Below are 25,128 nucleotides of genomic sequence, written 5' to 3'. Positions count from 1 at the left end.
AGATATCCACGGTAGAATCATGCTTAGCCTGAGCAACCTGCATCATATGATTATACAATGAAGTTAACATAGCTGGATCAAACTGCACAGGTGGAGCTTGATGAGGCAATGATTGATGTGAACAGCCTTAATGATAGGAGGCAACAACAAAGCCTTGCTGACCCTGAGAAGAAAGAGAACCCTGCATATGCTAGGAACCTTGACTGTAATACTGAGGATATTGTGGTGCATACTAATAAGATTGACCATAATACTGTGAACCTTGATGCTGCTGGCCAAACACAGGGCTGCTGTCAGCAGGTCCACCAGAGGCATTACCAGGAAGAAAATGTCCAGTGACATTACCAGAGAACCGAGCAAAGTATTTTGCCTTTAATTCAGGAAACTTGATGAATCAACTTGCAGGAAGATGACTTTTCTTATTACAATGAGTACACCACCTATCATCAACCTTAGGCTTCTTATCATCCTTAGCATCTCTCTTCCAAACATTACAGGGAGTTTTACCAGCAGATTTAGAGGCATTCAAAGCACTAGCATCTTGTGAGCAATTAACAACATTAGATATCATTTTCTGACTCTCAATCTATTGTACAATGGAATACACCTTGTTTAAAGGTGGAATTGGATCCATAGCCAAAATATTAGACCTAGGATGCTCATAAACATCACTTAATCCCATTAAAAAATTGAGAACTTTCTCCCTAGAAGACATATCAAGCATCTGTTTGTACAGATTGCAAGTACAAGCATTCATAGCACCACAATCACATTGAGGAATAACCTCTAATTCATCAATATCATCCCAATAACGCTTCAATTTCGTGAAATATTCGACTACAGAATCATTGCCTTGAGAAATATTGCGCAATTCCTTCTTTAATTGGAAAAGTAAGGGCGCATTAGACTTTCCATACCTCTCGCATAGATCTGTCCAAAGATGCTTAGCAGATTTGCAAGAGACAAAATTTTCCTTTAATTCCTGAGAAATAGAGTTCAACAACCAGCAGCGTACCATATGATCACTTCGCTGCCATTGTTGAAGCTTAGGCGAGGTCAAAGAAGGCATGGCCACATCTCCAGTCAGAAATCCTTGCTTATTCTTTGTACCTAACGCCATTACTACACAGCGATTGTAATACTACGGATTTTCATAAGCTAAGTACTCGACCGAGTAGAGCCTACTCGGCCGAGTAGTGCTAATTGTGTATTCTGTTTTGGTTATGCCGAGTATGATGAATACTCGACCGAGTAGAGGATACTCGGCCGAGTATACTCTTTACTTGACCGAGTATCCGGTCTGGCGAGTAATATTTCATCGGTTTGATGCGGGAGTGTTTAGGGTTATTTAATATTAAGAATCAGTTTCTAAACGTCATTTCAACCCTAATTATTTTACGATTACTCTAATCACTCTCTAATCACTCCCTAATCATTCCCTAATCTTCCATTGTGTGTGTGTAATCGTCGTAGTTCTTGCATTCAATCCTTCATTCTACTGTTGGTAAGTCCTTGTTCTCCATGTCATTTATGTTCTTTTAGGGTTTACTGTATATATATGAAATTGGGGAAAAAGGGGGATTGTGCATTGTGTAATTGTGTTATGTGGTTATTGTATAGGAGAAGACTTCGTAGAGGAGCCTTTCTGATTGTTCGGTTTCCGTATTGCTCTTATTGCTAAGGTAGGGTTTATCCTACTCAGTACTGTTAATTGATTAAGATTGCATATGTTTCATAATTGTTGTTATCATCGGAGACGTCCCGGAGTCGCACTATGGCCCTCACAAACTCAAGCCGATCATGGGGGAAACTGTGTTGTGTGTTTATTTGATTCATGCGTGTCGTGTGTCGAAAGTGAATGCTTGGAACATGTGGTAGAAGGTGTAATGTGTGAAAATCTGTGAAGGACATTGTGAAAGTGGTAGAAAGGCATGATGGAATTGATGTGTGAAATCAGTTGAAACGGTTTTGGCATGAAAAGTATTGGCATGTTACGTGTTTACTATGTGGCTTTCAAATTTATGACGTAATATGCTTAACTTTGGGTAGCGATGCATAGTATATAGAATTGCATGCTTAAGTATGTTATCGTAAGTTTATGTCGTGTTTAATTTTCATGTGGGTATGATAAAAGTGCATCTATGTACTGGTTTCTTGAAGTATTGAGTTGTTGTTGTTGCCTTATGCATGTTCAAATTGTTTTGGTTGAGAAAATTTGATTTGTATGAAAACCGATTACGGAAGGGTTGTCTTAAAACTGTCATAAGTCTAGTTCTAGAAATGATATGGCTATGATTCTAAGTTGAGGTGATAGCTTGTCTTCTTACGATTCTAACGATAGGTCACACGCCCAAAACGACCAAGTTACGAGTGCGATATGACTATTTTACGAAAACTGGACGATGCTGAGAATTGTGTTAGTACTCGACCGAGTAAAGTAATACTCGACTGAGTAAGGGCTACTCGGCCGAGTATTCCCAATACTCGACCGAGTAATCCTATGCGATAATTAAGTTCGCTTCTGGAATCGAAAACTCGGCCGAGTAATATAGTTACTCGATCGAGTATCCTGTACTCGACCTAGTATGCTATGTACTCGACCGAGTACCTCAGTGGGCAGCTATTTTGAGTCGGTGGCTATATTTTCACCTTAATTTTTAAGTCGGTGGCTATGTTCTTACATTTGTTTTGAGTCGTGGGGTATGTGCACACGTATGTTTTGAGTCTTAACGCATTCTTTTATATATGTGACGGTCTGGATACGTAAGTTACCAATGGCTATGACAAGGAGAATTCCGGCTTGTGAAGGACATGTGTTGGGTAAGGAAGACATGTGTTAATATGGTTGTGAGGTATAGTGGAAAAAGGAAAGAGAGGAATGATGAGCTAATCAAGGTAAGGAACATGTTGGTGAGATATGGTGAGTGATATAGTAGTGTGTTGAGTAATATAAAAGTCAGTGTTTAAAGGCAAGAGTGATATAAGTGTAAGGAAATGTGAGGATGAAAGATCGAGATGAGGATGCGAATAGTGGCAAATTGGGATGTGTAAAGATTTATGGAGGGAGAGGGTTAGGATTGTGTTGCTTAAGGATATATGTAATGAAAGGTTGCTTTAGAGGGATGAGGTAGAGGGGTATTTCATGAACGTAGCTGGAGTTATGTCTCGACGTGAATTTGTAGATAGTGACTGAGTTTGGAAATTTGGAATATCAAGAGGTGAGCCTAGTGTGCAATTCTTTGGGAAATTAACGGTATGAGGTAAATTTTTGGTTTTCTAGAGATACGAAAGGGAGATACGACTAATTGAAGAGTAACGGTTAGTGTGTGAACTTGATGTGACAACGATAAGTGAGAAGCAAGATGAGAGAGGATAAATGATAAGAAGAATGATAAGATATTGATATGAATTCAGGAAATTAGAATTGTGGAGCTATGAGAAAATAAACAAATTACTAAAGAGTTAGGTAGAAAAAAGAAAGGGGATGAACTATTAATTTGTATTATTGAGTAAAAAGGAGGAAATAGGGATGGAAGTAAGTTGAGAGAACATTGACCGGAGTTAAAGAGCATGAAGGTAGGAAATTATGGAAATGTACGATAGCCTCACTAGAGGGTGTGAGTTAATGGTTATATAGAAGAGTAGGACGACATGTTAGCCGTGAGTTTCGAGGTATTAATGGAATGAGAAGCTTGTAGATTGCTTGCACGATCTGATATTTTGGTAGAGAGTGGCAACGATATGATAAAGGATAGAATTAGGAATAATATTGAAGTAGATTTAGTTGATGGATTGGATGTTCGTTATTTGAGATGATAACCAAAGAGAGGAAACGGATTGTTATATTAAGAAGTGATAGTAAGAGAGTAGTCACATGAAGGATGTTGGTGTCATAGTATTGTCATTAGTGGTTGAGAATGATGTTACTTTAAGGAATTTAGTTGTTCTAATGAGGTTGATTTTGTGGAGGTGATTAGTATGTTTGGTTGTGAGGGGGTATAAGGTGTGGATATATGAGGTGTTTGCTGGAAGTTGGGTACTGATGTTATGGCCACATTTATCGGAGGGGTGATAATTATGTGTATGAGAGAATATGTTATGAAAGGCACCTGAGTTAAGTCCGGATGAGAGGTATTCATTGTCAAGTGGTAACTTACGAGATCAGGATTGGCTAGTTAGATTCGATTATAGGTCCATGGGATGTGTAAAACTTTGTGTGAGGTCTTGGTCTCACGAGTAATTGTGTGACGTGATAGTTACGAGTCGTTATATGTGTGTTCCGCGTCATAGGTTACACTTATATGTGTATGTATGATATCTGTAAGTGATGGTGTGAGGTTCCGGCCTCAAGAGTCTTTGTATGGATATTGTTCATAAAGTTGGTATTTGTGATCCTGTCTAATATGCTGCGTCGTGATCTGGTAGAGCAGTTTTAAGAAAGTTTTGTGGTCAAGGAAGTTGTGCTGAGTTAGTGTTATGAGATTGTAAAAGTTGTGATGGCTATCGATGTGGTTTTTGCGCACTGTGCACGGTAATTCGTGTGGTGATAAGAATATTTCCTGGTGTCATAGATTTTTGTTGGTTACTGCTATTTCATGTCAGTGTCGGTCGGGGTATATAAACAGTTGTTTTGTTTTTCGATGTTTCTTACCAGTGTCGGTATGGGTATGGTTCTGTTATTGTCATGGTATAGTAATAAGCTGTTAATGGGACAACGTTGTGAGAGGTTGTTGGAGTACTTTTGATCTTGTTTTAGATGAGACGTTGGTGGACATAGTTGTGGCAAGAGATTATGGAGCATGTGTGGTATTGATCTGGAACTACATGTGGTTTAGCACCTTTTTCTTGGGACAGTGAGTACGGAGTTTTAGGACTTAGTATCATGTCAAGTCAAGGGTGAGTTTTGTAGTAATAGAAGAGATGAACTTGAGAAGTTAATGTGAGTATGTATAACACTTGAGGATTGTGAGATAAGATTGTGGAGATGAGTGTATATGTATATAGAAGTATGTCGTTTTGTGGTAATGTAGAAGAGATGGAGTAGTGGTTATGCTGAGGATTTTATGATATATGTTATGGGGGTACAAAATAATTGGGGGCACGAGAACTGTTAAAGAAAGAGAGTCCTGGATATAGGAATGGTTGTAGGTGTTCAGGTTATAGTGGGTGCTCGTTGTCATGCAGTAGTAATGAGGATTATGGGAGGTATAGCAAAGGACCTAGTATTAGTGAGTTACGAGGACGTAACATTTATCTTAAGAGGAGTAGGATGCGACAAGGGAGTTTGATGGTCATACAGGTTGCAATTGGAAGTTTGAGTGTTGGTGTAGAAAAGGGAGTTTGATGGTCATACATGTTGTAATTGGAAGTTTGAGTGTTGGTGTAGAATAAGGATGGATTTGTGTGATTGTCATACAGGTAATGGCAGTGCTCGTAGTTGTATGATGTTATGAGTGTGGGTAAACTTCGAGGACGAAGTTCGTTTTAAGGATGATAGAATGTAACATTTCGTTTTGATGATTGATCTTATTTTGTCGATTGTCTTGGTATTGAGTTGCTAGTGAGTGTTTTGGAAGTGAGACAAGGTTGGCAACATTATATTGTGGTTATTCGATAATATTATGGAGTCAATATCGAGAGGATGTGTTATCTAGTAAGCGTGGTTGGTGGAGTTAGTGTTAGGTATCCATGTTTTATAGGTTGGGTCGGAACTTCGGGGACGAAGTTCTTTTTAAGGAGGGAAGACTTTAATACTACGGATTTTCATAAGCTAAGTACTCGACCGAGTAGAGCCTACTCGGCCGAGTAGTGCTAATTGTGTATTCTGTTTTGGTTCTGCCGAGGAATACTCGGCCGAGTATGATGAATACTCGACCGAGTAGAGGATACTCGCCCGAGTATACTCTTTACTCGACCGAGTATCCGGTCTGGCGAGTAATATTTCAGCGGTTTGATGCGGGAGTGTAGGGTTATTTAATATTAAGAATCAGTTTCTAAACGTCATTTCAACCCTAATTATTTTACGATTACTCTAATCACTCTCTAATCACTCCCTAATCATTCCCTAATCCTCCATTGTGTGTGTGAAATCGTCGTAGTTCTTCCATTCAATCCTTCATTCTACTGTTGCCCTGTTGGTAAGTCCTTGTTCTCCATGTCATTTATGTTCTTTTAGGGTTTACTGTATATATATGAAATTGGAGAAAAAGGAGGATTGTGCATTGTGTAATTGTGCTATGTGGTTATTGTATAGGAGAAGACTTCGTAAAGGAGCCTTTCTGATTGTTCGGTTTCCGTATTGCTCTTATTGCTAAGGTAGGTTTTCTCCTACTCAGTACTGTTAATTGATTAAGATTGTATATGTTTCATAATTGTTGTTATCTGCTGATCATTGGAGGATGGGTGTTGTGATGACGGTGATGGTGTGGTTGTGATGTGACGGTTGTGGGTTGTGACAGCTGTGATGCTGTGGTGTGTGTGTTTGTGGTGGAGTCACTTACGGGAGTGACTTCACACCCTAGTTCGCCCTCTGTGGAACCCGTCACGGGAGGGGATGTGCACATTAAGGGACAGGGATTGTTAGTCGCTCGTTGATGAGTTGGACTAGGTGTGGATGGGCTGCGGTCACCCACTGGCGGCGAGGATTACCTGTTGCGATGGGTAATCTGGCAGGGCTACACACTTCGGTGTGTAGTCGGTTACTGTGTGATATCGGGAGACCGGGGATGGAGGATGATCAGCTGGTTACATTATTTGTTTGTCTTATCTTGATTGAACGGTACTGAACCCGTTATTGTTTTATAAAACCTGCGGTGATCCATTCGGGGATGGTGAGCAGATTGTCACAGGTAACGCATATGTTTAGCTATGAGACAGTCATAGGGAGTCATCACTCGAGTCTAGCTTCCGCCGTCAAGAGACTTAGCTTGCATTCTTTGTAGTTGTTAGACCTTTCACAATTATACTTTGGTTTAGTATTGGAAACATGTTATCACTAACTCTTTATACTTTAATAAAGGTTGTTTGGAATTGGTAACTTTGATATACTAACCTCGGGAAACCGAGATGGTAACAGCCTTTCATGCTAGGGTAGCCTTCGTAAGGTACCTTGGTATGAAGGGGTGTTACAGCGACTCCATAACATGAAGTTCTTGCCTGAAAACTTCGTATTCCCGAGCTCCATAGCAGGTGAATCAGACGTAGCTAGAAAAGTAGGATCATCATAAGGATTGCTGTAAGAAGCATCACTAGCAACAGCGATATCATTCGTCAGGATGGAAATGTTTGAATTTTGTGAAAACACTACAAGAAAAACTAAAACAGGCGACCGAAATTTGGCGACTGATATTGGTAGTCGCCAAATTGGCGACTGATTTCCAAATTAGCGACTGAAATCAGTCGCTAATTTGGCGACTGAATTTTTTAAAAAGGGAATCTAATTTGGCGACCGACCTTCAGATTTGGCGACTGAAATCGGTCGCTAAATTGTTTTATAGAAAACCGGCTTCCCCTCTCTCCTGCTTTACTCTTTCGAAACCAATAAAAAAAGGGGAAAAGGCGACAAAGCGACGACGACGACGACGACCAACAACCACACCACCACTTCCACCGCCGTGCCACCGTCCTCATTACCTTTATCACTCTCTTTAATTAGGTTAGTTTTTTTTTTGTTTAATTTCAGTTTAATTTATTAGATTAATTTGTAGTTAGTTGGATTAATTTATGGTTAGTTTATTAGATTTATTTGTAGTTAGTATGTTAGATTAATTTGTAGTTAGATTTAGTTTAATTTGTGTTTGAATTAAAAGGGAATGATTAAGGGGGTTTGTGTTTAGGTTTAGGGTTATGGGTGGGGGTTTGGTCGGCCGTGGGTGGGGTGGGTCGTGGGGTGGCCTTGGGTAGGTCATGGGTGGTGTTTGGTGAAACCGTCTCATTATTATTAATATTAAGCTAAGTGGAACCGTCTTAATATTATTATTATTATTATTACTAAGTGAAACCGTCTTATTATTATTAGTATTAAGCTAAGTGAAACCGTCTTTTACATTAATGGAATTAGCTAAGTGGAACCGTCTTTTGGATTAAGAGAAATTAGCTATTAGCTAAGTGGAACCTTCTTTAGGACTTGATTTTGATAAATTTAGTTTGATAATTCATGTTATTGATGAATTGAGGTTGAATAACTCTGTTGTTTTTGTTTTTATTTTCTCCTTCCAGGGTTGTCACCGCGCTGCTGAGCACCACCGTCCGCCGTAGCTGTTGCTTCTCGTTTTCTTTTCATTTTTGCTTTTACTTGATTAAGTAACCTCATCTTACCAGTTACCTTTTAAATTTACTATTCATGTTATTGATGAATTGAGGTTGAATAACCCTGTTTTTTTTGTTTTTCTTTTAAATTTACTAATTTTAGTTCAAATTATGCTACGGACTCTAGGATGGAAACCTTTATTATGTTGTTAAATTGTGCTATTGATCGACTTAATTAATTTAGTACCAAGTGTTGTTTATCTTAAACTTTAAATTAGTGTTAGTTTGATTTGATGTTGACTTAGTACCCGTTCAAGAATTACTCATTAGGAGTAATTCTTGAATAGTCCCTATTTTGGGACTGTCTTTGTACGTTTCAAGTCATTTAGGTAGTAAACACGTACTTGTGATTTATTAAAGAGGAATGAGTTTGGTGGCGTTCACTTTAATGTTCTCCGAATACATGTATATGTGGAGTAATTATTTATTCTACATTGATGTGTATTTGGAGAATCAAGGGAATTGTGCTTTGAATTTTTCCTCATTAATAAATTACAAGTGTGTTTGCTAGTGACCTGAAACGTACATTGACGGGTTTAGGTTGGAGTGATAAGGACCCCATTCGAAGATGGATTACTTATTGACAATATTTATATATTGTTTTCATATGTTTATTGTATAATGTGGAGTATAATGTGAAAATTTTGTATGTAATATTATTGTTATTTTTAAAAAATGTTTAAATTATTGTGGGGTCTTCTTTAGATTAAAATGAAGAGATTGGAACGTTCATGGATGTATGAAGGAAGATTAGACAATTCCAATAAGAAAAGACGTCCTACCGCGAGATTTATAAAGGGTGTTGGCGAGTTTATTGAATTTGCTAAACAACAAGATGAATATGACTTGGTAGACAAAAAACTTAGGTGTCCTTGTGCCAAATGCAAAAACCTGAAATACCAGCTTGACATTGTAGTAGAAGAACATCTCATTATAAACGGGTTTAAGCCAAATTATTACAATTGGATTTCACATGGAGAAGCATATTCTCCAATTCATGAACAAGCTCACACCCAACAAATACAAATTGATGAGAACCCATATAGAGAGATGGTTGTTGATGCTATGGATTCCACTATTTTTAATAGTGATGACCATACAACTATTTGTGAAGAACAACCGCCACACCCACAAGCAAAAGCCTTTCTTGACATGTTAAAAGCCTCAGAAAAACCCTTGTATGAAGGAAGCAGAATGACACTGTTACAAGCCGCTTCTAGGCTAGTTACCTTGAAATGTGAGTTTAATATGTCATTTCTTGCTGTTGATGGCATTGCCTCGTTCCTTGAGAAATATTTCCCCGATGATAATATCATGACCCGAAGTTTCTACACTACTAAAAAAGTAGTTAAAGGTCTTCAGTTACCGCATGAAAAGATTGATGCATGCCTTGAAGGATGTATGCTATTTTGGAAAGATGATGCTTTGCTTGACAAATGCAAAGATTGTGGGGCGGATAGATATGAGACAAGTGAAGGAGATACAGTTTTGGTGTTGAAAAATGGCAAGGGTAGTAAGAGGGCCAAAAAGAGTAAGAAACCAATAGCATGTAACCAATTGTTTTACTTTCCTCTCGCTCCAAGACTTCAAAGAATCTATGCCACCAAAAACATTGCCGAACAAATGAGATGGCACAAAGAAAACCCACGTGCTCCGGGGAAGATGTGTCATCCTAGTGATGGGGAAGAATGGAAACAATTTGATCAGATGTATCCTGAATTTGCCAAGGAATCCCGCAATGTACGACTTGGCTTGTGTACGGATGGATTTGATCCTTTCGGTAATTTTGGGAGGAAGTATTCTTGTTGGCCTGTTATGGTCACACCATACAACTTACCACCTTGGTTATGTATGAAAAGACCATTTATATTCTTGTCACTTATTGTTCCCGGACCAAAAAGCCCGAAACGTAATTTGGATGTTTATTTACAACCATTGGTGGAGGAGTTGAAATATTTGTGGGAAGTTGGGGTGGAAACTTACGATGTGTCTAAAAAACAAAATTTTCAACTTAAAGCTTCCCTTTTGTGGACAATAAATAATTTTTCCGCCTATGGTATGCTATTTGGGTGGTCTACACAAGGACAAAAAGCATGTCCTTGTTGCATGGGGGAAAGTAAAGCATTTTGGCTTCCCAATAGCAAGAAAATAAGCTGGTTTGATTGTCATAGATGCTTCTTACGAGAGGGAAATCCACATAGGAGGAACACGAAAACTTTCAGAAAAGGTAAAGAGGTGCTTGATTGTAACACCCCACGGTAATTGAAGAGGTCCAGTGATAGGCTTAAATGACTAGTGCTTAAAGGGATTGGAAGTACTACTCATATCAACAAAGTGCACTTTCTTTTATGGTCATCCATGCGAAAGAACTCCAAAGTTAAGCGTGCTTGACTGGGAGTAGTCTTAGGATGGGTGACCTCCTGGGAAGGTTTCCGGGATGTGCATGAGTGAGGACAAAATGCGCTGTAAAGGACCCGTGTTGATCTGTGGGCCATGTACACAGCCTGGTGAGCTATCATAAGTAACCGCTCCCGACCCGGTTTGGGCCGGGGTGTTACATTGATGCCCCTCCGAAACGAGTGCCTGGGGATGAGATATGGAAGACGGTATGTGATTTACCATCCCCTGTTGATGGTACCAAAGAAGAATTTAAAGAATTGAAAACGCAGAAAAACGGTTGGTTTAAAAGAAGCATTCTTTGGGACCTTCCTTATTGGAAGACAATGTTGATAAGACATAATTTGGATGTAATGCACATATAAAATAATTTCTTTGAGAAACTAATTGACATGATCATGGATGTAGAAGGTGAAAAATGTGATAGCATTGCTTCTAGAAAAGATTTGCAGACATTTTGTCATCGTCCCAAATTACACATTTGCGGCGACGGGTCTGAGCCAACATCCATTTTCACTCTCGACAAAGCTAAGAGAAAGGTATTGTGTGAGTGGTTACAAAATTTGAAGTTTCCTGATGGGTATGTATCAGATTTTAGTCGATGTGTTGATTTTAAGAAGCTGAAGTTGCAAGGCTTGAAAAGTCATGATTGTCATGTATTCATGGAGCGATTATTACCCGTTGCTTTGAAACACCTCGTACCGACAAACGTTTGGAATGCAGTTGTTGAGATTAATTCTGATAAATTTTTTAAGAACCAAGTTAGACTTTTATTTTATACTGATATGAAATTTTGTCGCCATTTTTTTTGTAGCAAGCATTTGCTTGGGATGAGTCTCAAGAAATGAATGTCCGTAACAGGTACAATGAAGTCGGTACTCGACGATATCGGGACGTGATTTGGAAGACGGTCAGGCGCCCGAAGGAGCCAGATAACATGAAAGGTATTTAATTAACTTGTTTTGTTATTTGTATTAATTAGCATATACTCTCTTATATTATAAATAATATCAGTAACTTATTAGTTATGATTGCATATGTGTAATTGCAGGTGAGAAGTTTGAAGGCCTAATAAAGCATACTAAAACCGAAGCTTTTCAGAAAAGGTCTAAACAAGCATCACTCAACAAAAAAGGAGGAAAGAAAGATGCCGTGGTCGAGCCTACTCATTACGGGGGATCCCGATCATTCTGGGATCGTGTATTGGGTGTAAGTTTGTCTATTATTTCACACTTTTTTTGGTTTTCAACATGTTTATTTTATGTTAGATTTTTTGTTAATTTTCTAACATGTATTTTTTTTTCATTCAGAAAGGAAAGAAGAAGTCAAAAGCGGTTACGACGGTACCAGAACTGTTTCTGGACACGCTTTTCAGGGTTGACCACAAAGGGATTAGGAGTTGGACTAAGCCAAAAGACAAGGAATTATATGTAAGTTTTCCCTAACACTTAATTTTTGTTAATTTACTCTTTTTTAATGTCTTATTTTGGTTACCATATTAACTTATAATGATTTGTTTAATATTGTATGATGCATTTGAACATGAAAAAGCCGCGAATCCAGAAAAAGCGGATAATGACATATGGTTTGAATTTGTGAAAGGCTTCAAGAAAGGGCACGTGTATGGTACCGGAAGTTCAACACCGGCTTTCTATGACAACACGCGTAGGAGATCGACTTCAACAATTCCCAGCAACACATATCAACTGGGATTTATTAGTCAACTTTAATCTCAACTAAGAGAGCGTGATGAACGTGAAAGAAAACGTGATGAAGAATTCCGCCAAATGAAGGAAAAAATGGCAATGTTTGAGACTTGGTGGCAAGGTTGTAACCCCGGACCTAGACCCGACTACGATCCTTTTGATCCGCATGGTCCACAAGGGGGGAGTGGAGCCGGTGTTGGCTTCCAAGTAGTTAAGTAAGTTTAATTTAGCATGTAATAAGACTTGAACTTTAGAATATGTTAGCTTGTAAACATTTCATTTTCAATATATGAAATGAAGTTTGGGAAAATGTGTGGTGTTGGGTTGAAATTTGAAATGTATGGTGTTGTGTGTGTTGAAGTTTGGGATGTATGGCGTTGTGGAACTTCGGTTTGTATGGAAGTTGTAAATATTTGGCTAGCAATGAAAACGAAAAAAACCACCAAAACAATCACTAGCTTTAGCGGCTGATTTGCAATTTAGCGACCACAAATCAGTCGCCAAATAGCCTCACTGAAAATGGCTACGTCACCCAAATTTGGCGACTGAAAAGCCATTTAGCGACCGAAAATCAGTCGCTAATTTGGCGACTACCTTGTTTCGGTCGCCAAATTGGCGACTACCATTTCAGTCGCTAATTTTCCCATTTAGCGACTGATATGTCAGTCGCCAAATTTGGCGACCGACTTTAGTCGCTAAAATTAGATCAGGCGACCAATGTCTGCGACTGGAATTTGGCGACTGAAGTCAGTCGCTAAATTGATTTTGGCGACTGATTTCAGTCGCCAAAATCAGTCACCTGTTTTATTTCTTTTTATAGTGAAAATTGAAGAAAGAAAGGAAAAACAAATTTCAATCGATTGAATTGAAGAAAGTGAAAGAAAATGAATCAGAGTATTATGCGGAAGTAATAAAGCAGGATATCATAGAGACAGGCTACGCCTGCTCTGATACCATGTGAAATGGAGCAGAGTAACATAATGTGACGCCATGGATGGACCTTAGAGACGTCATTGATGTAATATTGAAAGCTTTGAGAGAGAAATAAAACTGGAAAAATGTAAATAGAATTGTGATTGTATTAACTTAATGATCAATATTTACATGATGGCTTTATATACAACCACCACAAAAAAATCTTCTAGATAACTGAGTCAAAGTTTGTTACAGTAGTCAAAGTTTGTTAGGCGGTTACAGCTGTACATTGGAAGCTTCTAGACTGCTCTAGAACATCTGAGCCTCTGTGCTTCTGTCCGGGTGCCTAGTCATCATTAGCATCAATTAAGCTTGAGCATCTTGCACCTGGCTGTATGTAGGCTTCCTGATTCACATAGCTACAACTAGTAACAAAGTGGAAGGTTACTAAAATAAAAATTTAAGTTTCTAATAGTTATGGTGTACGTTAATTAGACTTTAGACAAATGACATAATATACACCGTGTGTATCCAACTTCTTTTTTTCAAGAATACAAACTCATTTCTCCTAGACAACTAGAGTGTAATTGAGCCAAGTTTGCTTCAAATTCTTTGGATTTGGCTTGCTCAAATCTCGGCTCCTACTCGAGAGTCGACACATATAGTGATTAGTGAATGTGATCTATTCCCATACATACATCTTCTTGAATTTGAGTGTATGTTTCCCACATATTAACATTAATTAAAGTATGAATAGCAAATAAAAATAGCACTCAACAAGATCGACAAGGACTAGATGAATTAGTAAGAAATATACGATTGTGATGTCTTCCAAATATAGGCAAACGACTTAGCCGAAATTTCAGGTAGCTCCCCCAACTTGTGCTTGTGTTTTCACCTACGTCGCCAATTTTAAGGGAATAAATAAATACTCGGATTTAGATATTGTAGTTGATCAGTTTTAAACCAACTTTGTCCATACTCCAACTAATTATTACATTAGTGTCTACCATTGTTACGGGTTGACTTGTAATTTACATCTTTTATTTGATTGGGTATCATATAACTTCAATATTCACACGATACACTAAAAATCAAGATTTCGTGCAAGAAAATAGGAAAATTTAATTAGTACGGTGTAGAGTTTTAGGAAGAGGGGCATTGTAAATTTGTAATGTGTAAATTGTTGGATACGAATCATGCGATGCTCAATACTTCAATACTGATACAATATATCATACTAGTTTATTAGATCCCGTGCAATATATGCACAGTTTTTATAAAATTTTACTATTTAGTGTACCCCGTATTATTATTTATGGATTTTACACATTACAAATTTACAATGCCCCTCTTCCTAAATTGATATTTCACTTATTTTTTATGTTTTTTTTATCACTGTGTTTTGATTTAAGCAATAAAAATTAAAATTGTAAAATGTCATGATATGAGTATTTTAATAAAAGTTTTCTTTTACCGATAAATTAATAATATTTTTAGAATTTTTTTACTATTAACATTTTTTGTTCAACTTCTTATCATTAAAAGTCAATGAATTTTCATGGTACAATTATTTTTAAAGAAAGTAATACCGTTTTTTTATCATATAAGAATGAAGATAAATTTATGCAGAATGTGAAACATAGAATGTTTTAAATATTTAAATTTAAAAGATTGTGTAATTAAATCACCTATCATACCTATAAGGCTATAATATATGCTAAACTAAACTTTATTTTAGTAAACATGATTTAGGCGGGAAAAATGAGAATTCCACCTATTCTTTTAGTAAATGGGGGATGCTAACCCTAATTATTCGATCACAATTACTCCGTTTGATTATAAACAACCGTACATGTAGCTGGCAAGTTTGACCCAAACAGAACATAATAAGACCCGAAAATATTGCAAATTGAAACCGACCCGACCTGATGATGAATTGTAACCGAAATAGTGCGCTCATCTGAGCAAAAAAAAAGTGTTAATGTAAAACTGGTTCTTATTTTACTTAATTACCCAGATAAGGGTATCATCAATTATTTTTATAAGCCTACTTTAAGTAAATAAATTGCAGTTTTACGTTAAATATGTTTTAAAATCGCCTTACAAAAGTTTGAAGAATACCACCCATATAATTCCCACATGTGAGTGTCCCATATTGATAGAAGATGAGAGGAGTTACCACTTTATAAGACGAGGGGCTAATCCCTCTATTGCCAATTGATTTTAAAGTGAAACCTTCTTGATTTTATGAAGCGGACTCTCTCTCTTCCATGATTTCACAAAAAGAACTTCTCCAAGCTAAACCAATTAGAGGTGTTCATTGGTCTGGGACCGGATCGGACCGGACCAAACTCTCTGGACCGAAGACAAAAAAAAGGGTTAAGAGGTGGACCGAGGACCGGACCATATTAATATTGGTCCGGTCCGGTCTGGACCACAAAAACACGTGAACCGGACCGGACCGGACCAAATGGACCAAATTAGACAAAATATTATTGTCATTGACATGTTTTGCCATATAAAACTAGAACTCGAGAAGTTCGTAATGATCAAAATAAACAACATTATTTTCTTACGAGATTTAACTACATAATTACACATCTTATAATACGTGTAAACAAAGTAGAAAATAAAATCAATAATATTACAAATTTAAAAATTCTTTTATTACATAACTTCGGTCCATGGTCCGGTCCGCGGTCCATTCGGGTTGGTCCAGGACCGGACCGTGGACCGGACCAAACAAAATTCGATCCGGTCTGGTCCGAACCAAATAGTCCGATCCGGTCTGATCTTTGGTCCGGACCAATGAGTGAACAGCCCTAAAACCAATCATATACTCCATAGTTAGTCACTCTGATCTCTAGTTTTTGTTTAATTTAATTTTCATTTCACTACTTTGTGTCTCCATAAACTTTGGCCATATTTTGATAACTACTTATCACCAAACCCACCATTTCCAACAATTCCCTAATTAAAGCACTAAGCATGATAACTTCATATATAACCCCCCTCCGTTTTCATCCTCCATAACCCCTCTTGCATCTCTAAACATACAAATAATAAAATGGTGAACCTTGTGGAAGCCCAAAAACCCCTCTTACACGGCCTGATAAAACTGGCTGGACTCCGACCCACCACAGTCGAGATTGAACCCGAAACCTTCATGACCTTCTGGGTACCCGCGTCTACCTTGAAAGATAAAAAACCCGAGTCCAAACCCAAATCCAAGCCCAAACCCACGGTCATTCTAATTCATGGGTTTGCTGCCGAAGGCTTAGTGACATGGCAATTCCAAATTGGTGCGCTTTCTAAGAAATATAATGTCTACGTACCCGACCTTCTCTTTTTTGGTGGCTCGACCACAACCAATGCTGACAGGTCAGTGCTAAAGCGAGGAGGACTAGCAAAGGCAGTCGCTCTGGCATTTTTACTCAACTTTCGATTTTTCATTTAAAATTATTCTATTACATTACTATTTCGCTTCATAAGGTTTTCAAATAATGTTGTAGACAAATAACTTTAAATCATGGTTCTGCCACTGTTACAGGTCCCCAGCTTACCAAGCTGCATGCCTGGCTATAGCGCTAGGGAAGCTTGGCGTGAGCCAGTGTAGCTTGGTCGGGTTCAGCTACGGAGGGATGGTGGCTTTCAAATTAGCCGAGATGAGGCCAGACCTAGTGGAAGCCTTGGTCGTCTCGGGGTCGATATTGGCTATGACGGAGTCGGTAAGCGAAGCTGAGCTAAGTAGGATGGGGTTTAAGTCATCGGCTGAGCTCCTGTTGCCGACTTCGGTTGATGGATTGAAGACACTGCTCAAGGTTGCTACCCATAGGAAGCTTTGGTTCCCTGATTGCTTGCATAAGGATTATCTTGAGGTAACTTTTTACGCTATGTGTAATGTGTATACCTACTTTTTGAAAATAATAAAATTGATAATTAAGAAATTTATTGCGAAGTAGTTTTATACTAAGATTAGGTAAATAATTCACGTACTAAATTTTTTTTTAATTCACACTAATTCTAAATAATGTGATCAGTCACTTTCTAGGCAATGTAAATTCCTACCTATAAAGTTGCAAATAAACGAGTTTTAAAGACGAGGAATATATATTCCTCGTATATATAGAGTATTGTTGTCCATGCAATCGCCATACAGAATAAGGTCTTAAGAAGTTATATTTATGTACATGTAATGGTTACGTTACACTGACACGTACATGTACATGACTAATTTTCGATACCCATAAAAATGTTCCATGTTTAGTTTAAACACAACTTATAGGGTTGATTTGATCTAGCTGAAACGCGTGGGTTGTATGACCTAATTTTTTAATTTTAACTATTGTTGATGTATTATTTTATAATGAGAGTTTAATAGAATTTGTACAATAATGAGCCTCTCACACAACTTGAATGAACGATCCACTTTGATGAGGTTGATAAAAGTTGCTTTTGAGATTGGTAATGACATTTAAGATTTTAAATGTGTGTAGGGTTGTATTATCATGAAATTTCTACCTTTCGAACATTGTTTTTAGTTTTTTACATGATATTGGCATACTAGTTTCGTCTTATCTACTGAAAAGCGATACACTCATATACTCCAATATTAGCGGTAGTAGATCGGATTTAGGGGGACACCCGTCAGCAGAATCACTCGTCTTCGCAAGCCTCACTAGACATTGAAAATATTCAGAAATTTTTAGTTTAATTTTTGAACTTCTTTCGAATTTACCTTATGACATTACAAATTGATCTTAACTGTAAATCCTCATTCCGCCACATATACCCTTGTCATATTATATACGGGGTTGGGGTATGAACTAACTTTTCTATTTCTCGAGAAAATTTGGAATTCAAATCAATAGTCTCATTGGTTTATGATTGCGTATGGACCTGGTTGTTCAACCAACTACACCTAAACATGACATTATTACTTGGGCTATTTAAAGCCTCAAGTCACATTTTTTTTTCAAAAGAAATATTTAGGTGCATCATACTCTCTCTCAGTCACTATATTGTTCCCATTTAATATGGACACAATACTTAAGGAAAAGTATTAAAATAGGAGTAAAAGAGTTGTGTGGGGTTGGTGATAGGAGAGAAGAATGAATTATTAGTAGTTAAATAAAGAATTGTGGGGCCAAAACATAAGGGAAAGTAATAAAATAGGAGTAAAAGAGTTGTGTTGGGTTTGGTGATAGGAGAGAGAAATGAATAAAATAAGAGTAAAAGTTACCAAAAAAGGAAATGGGAACATTAGTTGAATAATCCATTTCGGGAAAGTGAGAATATTATAATGACTGGAAGGGAGTATTATCGTTTAGGTCCACCAATGAAATACTCCGTATAAAATTGACAACAATTTCCGTAAATCATTAATGTAGACTTTTTTTAGATCACACACCATAATCTATTAAAGACTTCGAGTTATATTATACCCTAATTTGATCATTGTCTAGCTTAAAGTTTCATCCTGTCATTGTCCTACATCAATAAGAACATTGATTTTGATTGAATGTGTACTTGTTTAGAAAAGACATGTTTGATGATGTTAAGGCCGATCAACTTGATAATATAAATTAATAAAACTAGTCTCATTCAACAAAATAAAACATTTTTGAGCGATTAAGTTGGAAATATCGTGCACAATAGCCAATAGATCCCATATAGAAATTTGTAGTTCGCCTAAAGTAAACATAAAAGTTTAAATATAGATTTGTAAATGGCCTAAGGTAAACTGAAAAGTTTAAGTGTGATCGAGAGAGTAATATTTAGTGACTTTTCTTGGTGAAGACCATTTTCTAACCTTGAAGCGAAAAATGACATACAGGTGATGTTTACCAATAGAAAGGAGAGAAGTGAACTCCTGGAGGGTTTAGTCATTGCTGAAAAAAACCCTGACATACCCAAATTTCCCCAGGTACCTGTCTTCTTCCTTTCTGTTTCGACAACTTCTTGTTTAAGATGGGTGTATCCGTTTTAAGTTTAGCTGAAATTTAAATTAGCCAATCTTGTAGTGGTTTTTTTTTTTTTTTTTTTTTTTTTTTTTGCATAATTTCTCATTCTAGTAAGTACAATCTTGTGCATCTACTAAATCCTTTGTTGACAGAAAATCCATCTTCTATGGGGTGAAAATGATCAGATTTTCAGGATGGACATTGCCCAACAAATGAAAGAGTATGTTCTTCCCTCACTCAAAATAAATATATTAGTATGTCTCTCGTGGAACAGTAGTCATACTATAACTTATTGTAAAACCGTCAATCAATTGAACCATTGCTAACTTAAAAATAATAAATTACTATGGAAAATGAGTTAGTGGCGTCATGCTAATGGCCTAGTATTGAAACTCAGTATCACCCTCTCGCACTCTCTAGCTCATACTATCTATTTAAATTTTGTTTCGGGATGATTATATGTAGGAAACTCGGAGAAAAGGCGACATGTGAAGGAATACAGAAGGCAGGGCATCTAGTTCACCTAGAGAGGCCATGTGTATACAATAGATGTCTCAAGCGTTTCCTGGCTTCTGTGTACTTCGAAGAAACACCAAAGTAAAGCTGAGTAAGCCGCCTTGCTGCTGCAAATCCACACAATTGTAGAATAGCTATATTGTCTAGTTGCAAAGTTTGTTACACCATTATTACATTTTTAAGAAGTGATCAATAAATCATGTACGATGAAAGACCGACAATTCTATTTAAGAGCAACCAAGTATTGAACCGAAAAGAATGAGTTGTACTCTATGCTGCACAAAATACACAGTGATCAAGATTGCTGTTTACAATAGTATTAACCAGTACTTTGCGACCCGATTGTTTTCATCTGAAGTATGCTTGAATTTCCTCAAGTGTTTTCCCCTTTGTCTCCGGAAGCCATGCCCCCACAAATATCAAAGTAAAAGCACAAAACAATGTGTATAGAGCGAAGGTCCCTGTAAACAACATAAGAACCAGATGAGAGCCAGCAGTTAAGATTAAATTCAATACTTCCTTAATCCGTTACCTAAATTGTGAGGCAAAGTTTTTTACAGACTAAAACAATGTTTTTTTGGGTGTAAAGTGAGCCGCAAAAGCATCTTTGATGCTGATGAGTTTCAAAGCCCGATCATGACTCATGAGTACTAGGCCTATTAGCACTCATTGATTTACCGGGTAGTTTAGCTAACCTTTACAGACTAAACATTAGTGAGTGTCCAAATTATTGAATCTTATTGTCTAAAAGCCGAGAGAATTCGGTAGAAGAACTTTAGTATTGGAAAAAAGGCAAGAGAGATGACCTCCACTGTTCCAGCTGAGCATCAAAGGAGAAGTCATTGTGATCCCCCAGGAAGTCATGAAATTGGCTAATGTTGCTACACTCCCAGCAAGACTCTTTATACTTACAGGAAGGATCTGTTCAGAGCAAACCAGATGCGAAGTTCATCAGATTGTTGCAGTAAAGTTACAATAAGGTGTTCATCTAATCTAAAACGCATAGATTTTAAATACTTTATCCGACAAACTCAGAAATGAAAGTGACCTTTTTTATGTCTAACCATTTTACCATCGACTGAAACTTTACAATTTTACTAAGTGACCCCTTCTTATCATTAACTCATTATTGATCATTTGAAAACAGTAACTGACTATTTTACTTTCAACAAAGTGTGACACGGTCTCACAACAAGTTATAATAAGACCGTCTCACGGTTAACTTTGAGACTTGCTGCAAAAAAATTGAAGTCTAGCAGAATATGTAAACATTTGTGGAATAGCTTATAAAAAAGCTTTAGATTCACATCAGGTCGACATCAGTGCGCCCTCAGGTAGTGAGTTAGTAAAACAAACAGAAAAAAAAATTAAAGACATACCTCAGACATTATAATCCAAGGAATCGGTCCCACACCTAAAGAAAATGATATAGCCATTCCCTGCCATAAGTAGAGAACGAGTCTTAGACCTGCTTTGATTATTGCTTTCTAGATTACTTGGTCTGGAGTAGACATGTATTCAAGTCAGAATCATACCACTAGTCCTACGACAGAGAGAATCCCCAACGCGCCGTAGAAGCCTGACTCTTTTGAAATAATATCCTGTCAGACGTTCAAGAGTACATCAAATCTTAAGATCAGAATTCCTGAACTTGCTTAACCCTCGCTGGTTCATGTCAGCTGTTTTGGAAATTATGAGAGCAAAAAAACTAGAAAAACAGCCTAGCTGACCTCTAGAAAAAATGAAGCTGAAACGAGGAGAAGGCTAGCGGTCATCCCAGCAGAGGATACCTGTGAAAAGTTGCATTATTTAAGATACCTCGTAAGCTTAGACTGCACAAATACTTCCACCAAATTAACTAGTATAATTTGAAACATACAATTAGTAGAGCCCTTCGGCCAGCCTTGTCCATCAGCCAAGTCGCTATCCCAGTAGCAACCACCTGTTTTTATCATTACCACAGATGCTTGAGAATGCTGATCATTACATACTGACTAGCCAAGATCAAGAAAATGAAACAACTGACCAACACTATAGTTTCATTTGCTTATGTTTACTTTCAGACTGTTTTTACACAAACGTGTGCATGTGGTGTACAAGTATTTATACTACGTAGATTACAATGTACTGATGGGGGTTAAACCAGGCCACATGTTCAACTTAGAAAATAAATAAAGGCAAAAGAATCTCTTCTGCAAAAAATATTGCCAAAATAGGAAATGTAAACAAATGAATGAGATAGACCAAAAGGGTGAACATGGGCGAGATAGAGGATGTACAAAGTACGGAGTATATGAGTACCTGAATGCTTCCAAGGCCAAATGTGGCGACAGCACCAGACGAGATTCCTGTACAAGGTTGACATATCATTTGCATAAGAAACACGTGGGAACTGACGACCTGAAGTTAAGGTTTGGTTACAAAACATTTCTAACCTGCTTTTTCAAATATGTTATTCGAATAGAATAATATGGCGTTGATACCACTGAGCTGCTGAAGAACCAGCAAACCAATACCTAGCTGGAGCAAGGAAATAAGGCAATAAGAGGAGACCCCCAGAAGCTTTATGATGGTTAATAGTGAGTGGGATTGGCAAAACATAGTTCTAAACAAACCGTTGTACCATCAATGGAAACCAATATCTTCTTCTCTTGAGATGTCCTAAACGGATAGTTGTATTTTTGCTCGATGATGCCACAGATTTCTGCAGTACAGCCCATTTCGTTAGAACTTGTGCTTAATAGTATTTACGTAAAAAGAATCATGTTAATGGCTTGAGCTTTTGAAATCAACCATTACATTGTGATAGAGAAGAAAAAAAGAAGACAGAAGGATGGGAAATTATCAAACAGCCGTTCAGCTTAATACCTTTATTTCGGTTAGCTCTTGAGAAATATCTGTCTCAAATCCTCGCAGAACTTGCAAAGAAGATTCACAAGCTTCGATCATCCCCATTTTTGCCTAGTAAAGCATCAATTTCAGTGCCAAAGTACGTTAAATTAGAACAAGGGCATGTTTAAACAGATAGTCTCATGATCAAGTCGATTACCAGCCAACGAGGTGATTCTGGTATGAAAAATAATCCAGGTATCAATACTGAACAGGGCAAAATCCCTGCAGTACACCAACAGAAACATTAATATTAGCCTGAATGCAGTAATGCAAAAATGTCCTGCAACTGGTTGGCGAAGCACAAGGAATTTGATCATGGAAATCAAATATCTAGTCTAGATATATAAAAACTTATAGGAACGTGATTTAGAAGTAATGAATCAAGTACATGCTTGGTGCATCGGACTAGTTATCACAGTGTCAATTATAAGACACTTGATCATGACTTTGTAGAAGGCTTTTCATCTTATTAAGAGTATGATATGATAGTCAATAGCTCTTCCGAAAACTACTCTTATGACGTATGAGGCCCTCTTGCACAAATGCTAATTAGTAATATCATAATATACAACTGAGACTTAAAAAAATTATGAGCAATATGAAATGTGACTTACCAATCACTGCTAGTGGTCTCCAGTCAACGAAAATTCCCAGCAGATAAACCAGCATTATCCCAACTGTGACAGCAAGCTGAATAGAGAAAATTTTCAAAACCGCAATCATCTCAGTGGGTTGCAGCAAACTTACAGATCCCAGAATTATATATTATATACGTATAAAAATACGGAGTATCAATTATACAAAACAGGAAACAAATGATCAGGTACCAGTAAGGTGAGTAAGGATGATCACCTGGTTAACTGATCCAAGCATTCCTCTCATGTGTTGAGGTGATATTTCGGCAATATAAACAGGAACCTAATTACACTAAAGACTGTCAAGGCTCTGCTCAACCATTATATAAAGTAATCAAGCTAAGCAATCCAATCATGAAGAAACGGTAAGATTTACCGTGTATGAAATAATCCCAACACCAAAACCTTCAAGCAGTCGTCCCATGTACAAGAAGGAGACATCCTTTCAAAGTACACCAGCAATTAAGATACACAGTATGCAACAAAGCTTCAATCAGTAAAATGAACATTAAACTCCTATGATAATAGTTTGATCACTTACTTTGGAAAATGATATGACAAGCCATCCTATAACGTTCGGGATCGCTGCAATCATCAGAGACTGCATTTCAATCAAAGACAGCATTATCAATCTATATATGTAACAGTTCTAACATGTTAATTAAGGTAACAGAATAAAATGACGTACCCCTTTACGTCCAATGTATTCAGAAATCTGTCCACTAGCAATTGCTCCAACCATTGCTCCCACATTCGCCAATGACCCGAACATAGAGAACTATTTCCCCCCCACAATAAAACCAATAACCAAGATTAATCAATGTCTAGATTAGTCCATTAACAAAATCTATCTATTTACTAAATGTGTATAACTTTACCAGCTAAAGTAGCTGGCGTATTTAAATTACCTCTGAAACTTCAAGATCAAGATCCTTAATGATCGCGGATTGCGTTGGTGATGAATATCCACACTACAATTCAAACAACCAAATCAAACCTAAACTCAAAAGAAAATAACAAGCACCACAATAATCTCCAACTTATTAACATTCCCTCCTTTCATTACATACGGAAACGGAATGAAAGGAGTAAGTATCATTTATTCGATTTTTAATCATTTGTTTATCTTTTGATAAAAAAATTACGGTGAAGCCATATTGGATGGGGCCGAGGGCAACAACAAGAACGCAAAAGACGATAGAGACGGCGGAATCACGAAGATTGGTGAGGGAGCCAAAAATGCTGGATTGTCTAGAGCCAAGAAACATGGTTGACCCGCTAGGCATGGGATCTTTACCGGTACCGGAAGCGGTAGGATTCATACGATACCAGCTGCCGGTATGAAGGAAAGGTTTCTTGAGGTCGGCCCTACCATCCTCCGCATCGCCGCCGTTCATTTCGCCGGAAATACGATCGTGATTTTGTTGGCTCAATTTATTTATTTATTTATTTACGTATTTGTTTGTGTGATGGGAAGGGAAGAAGGAAGAAAGGAGAAGGGAAATAGTTAAATAAATGAATTGAATAAAGGTTGTTGAATGGCGCCAATTTTTGGTTTTTATTATTTTTTAATGGTGTATTTGCCGTTTTAGTAATTGGTGTGTTAAGATTTGCATTAACGTGGGGAAAGTATCTTTGTTTTCTTGTCTTTTTTTGGCGTCGACTCTTTTTTAAGGGGATTTGGTGTGACGATTTGGGGTTGGTTGGTGTTCTGAGATGAGTTGGGATGCGGTGGAGTTATTCGCCTATGACTTATTTCACGGTCGGGTATTGAATAGGTCTTAGGTCTTGTTT

At 37.4% G+C, this 25,128-nt stretch overlaps 3 protein-coding genes across 3 annotated transcripts; 1 reads left to right on the top strand and 2 right to left on the bottom strand.

The window, feature by feature from the left end:
- Positions 1-586: 586 nt before the first annotated feature.
- LOC141616973 (uncharacterized) lies at positions 587-1,120 on the bottom strand. Its single transcript, XM_074434141.1, has one exon. The coding sequence runs from the start codon at positions 1,118-1,120 to the stop codon at positions 587-589; it is 534 nt and encodes a 177-aa protein (XP_074290242.1).
- A 15,073-nt stretch (positions 1,121-16,193) lies between these two features.
- Positions 16,194-20,063, top strand: LOC141623071 (uncharacterized). The gene is made up of 5 exons (XM_074439111.1): positions 16,194-16,709; positions 16,879-17,206; positions 19,165-19,254; positions 19,444-19,511; positions 19,757-20,063. The coding sequence occupies exons 1-5, from the start codon at positions 16,396-16,398 to the stop codon at positions 19,890-19,892; spliced, it is 936 nt and encodes a 311-aa protein (XP_074295212.1). The 5' UTR covers positions 16,194-16,395; the 3' UTR covers positions 19,893-20,063.
- LOC141623069 (sugar transporter ERD6-like 6) lies at positions 19,895-24,965 on the bottom strand. Its single transcript, XM_074439110.1, has 18 exons — positions 24,480-24,965; positions 24,243-24,305; positions 24,023-24,112; positions 23,876-23,935; positions 23,711-23,776; positions 23,552-23,617; positions 23,314-23,389; positions 22,857-22,921; positions 22,676-22,768; positions 22,431-22,511; positions 22,243-22,327; positions 22,109-22,155; positions 21,687-21,749; positions 21,538-21,597; positions 21,343-21,408; positions 21,187-21,246; positions 20,614-20,728; positions 19,895-20,268 (listed from the first exon to the last, which is right to left on the bottom strand). The coding sequence occupies exons 1-18, from the start codon at positions 24,729-24,731 to the stop codon at positions 20,156-20,158; spliced, it is 1,521 nt and encodes a 506-aa protein (XP_074295211.1). The 5' UTR covers positions 24,732-24,965; the 3' UTR covers positions 19,895-20,155.
- Between the last annotated feature and the right edge of the window lie 163 nt (positions 24,966-25,128).

The sequence above is a fragment of the Silene latifolia genome, chromosome X, assembly GCF_048544455.1.
Source record: "Silene latifolia isolate original U9 population chromosome X, ASM4854445v1, whole genome shotgun sequence".
Classification (NCBI taxonomy): domain Eukaryota; kingdom Viridiplantae; phylum Streptophyta; class Magnoliopsida; order Caryophyllales; family Caryophyllaceae; genus Silene; species Silene latifolia.
Note: the sequence above shows the minus strand (reverse complement) of the source record. Positions and strands in the feature narration are given on the sequence as shown.

Bases quoted from the DNA above. Each gene is read 5' to 3' on its own strand.
- LOC141616973 (XM_074434141.1), bottom strand. From the start codon at position 1,120: ATGGCGTTAGGTACAAAGAATAAGCAAGGATTTCTGACTGGAGATGTG.
- LOC141623071 (XM_074439111.1), top strand. From the start codon at position 16,396: ATGGTGAACCTTGTGGAAGCCCAAAAACCCCTCTTACACGGCCTGATA. The intron at 16,710-16,878 runs GTCAGTGCTAAA...CCACTGTTACAG, and splicing joins ACCACAACCAATGCTGACAG to GTCCCCAGCTTACCAAGCTG. The intron at 19,512-19,756 runs GTATGTTCTTCC...GATTATATGTAG, and splicing joins ATTGCCCAACAAATGAAAGA to GAAACTCGGAGAAAAGGCGA.
- LOC141623069 (XM_074439110.1), bottom strand. From the start codon at position 24,731: ATGAACGGCGGCGATGCGGAGGATGGTAGGGCCGACCTCAAGAAACCT. The intron at 22,156-22,242 runs GTTAGAAATGTT...AACCTTGTACAG, and splicing joins TAACATATTTGAAAAAGCAG to GAATCTCGTCTGGTGCTGTC. The intron at 21,409-21,537 runs GTCAGCTAGGCT...AACGTCTGACAG, and splicing joins CAGCTTCATTTTTTCTAGAG to GATATTATTTCAAAAGAGTC.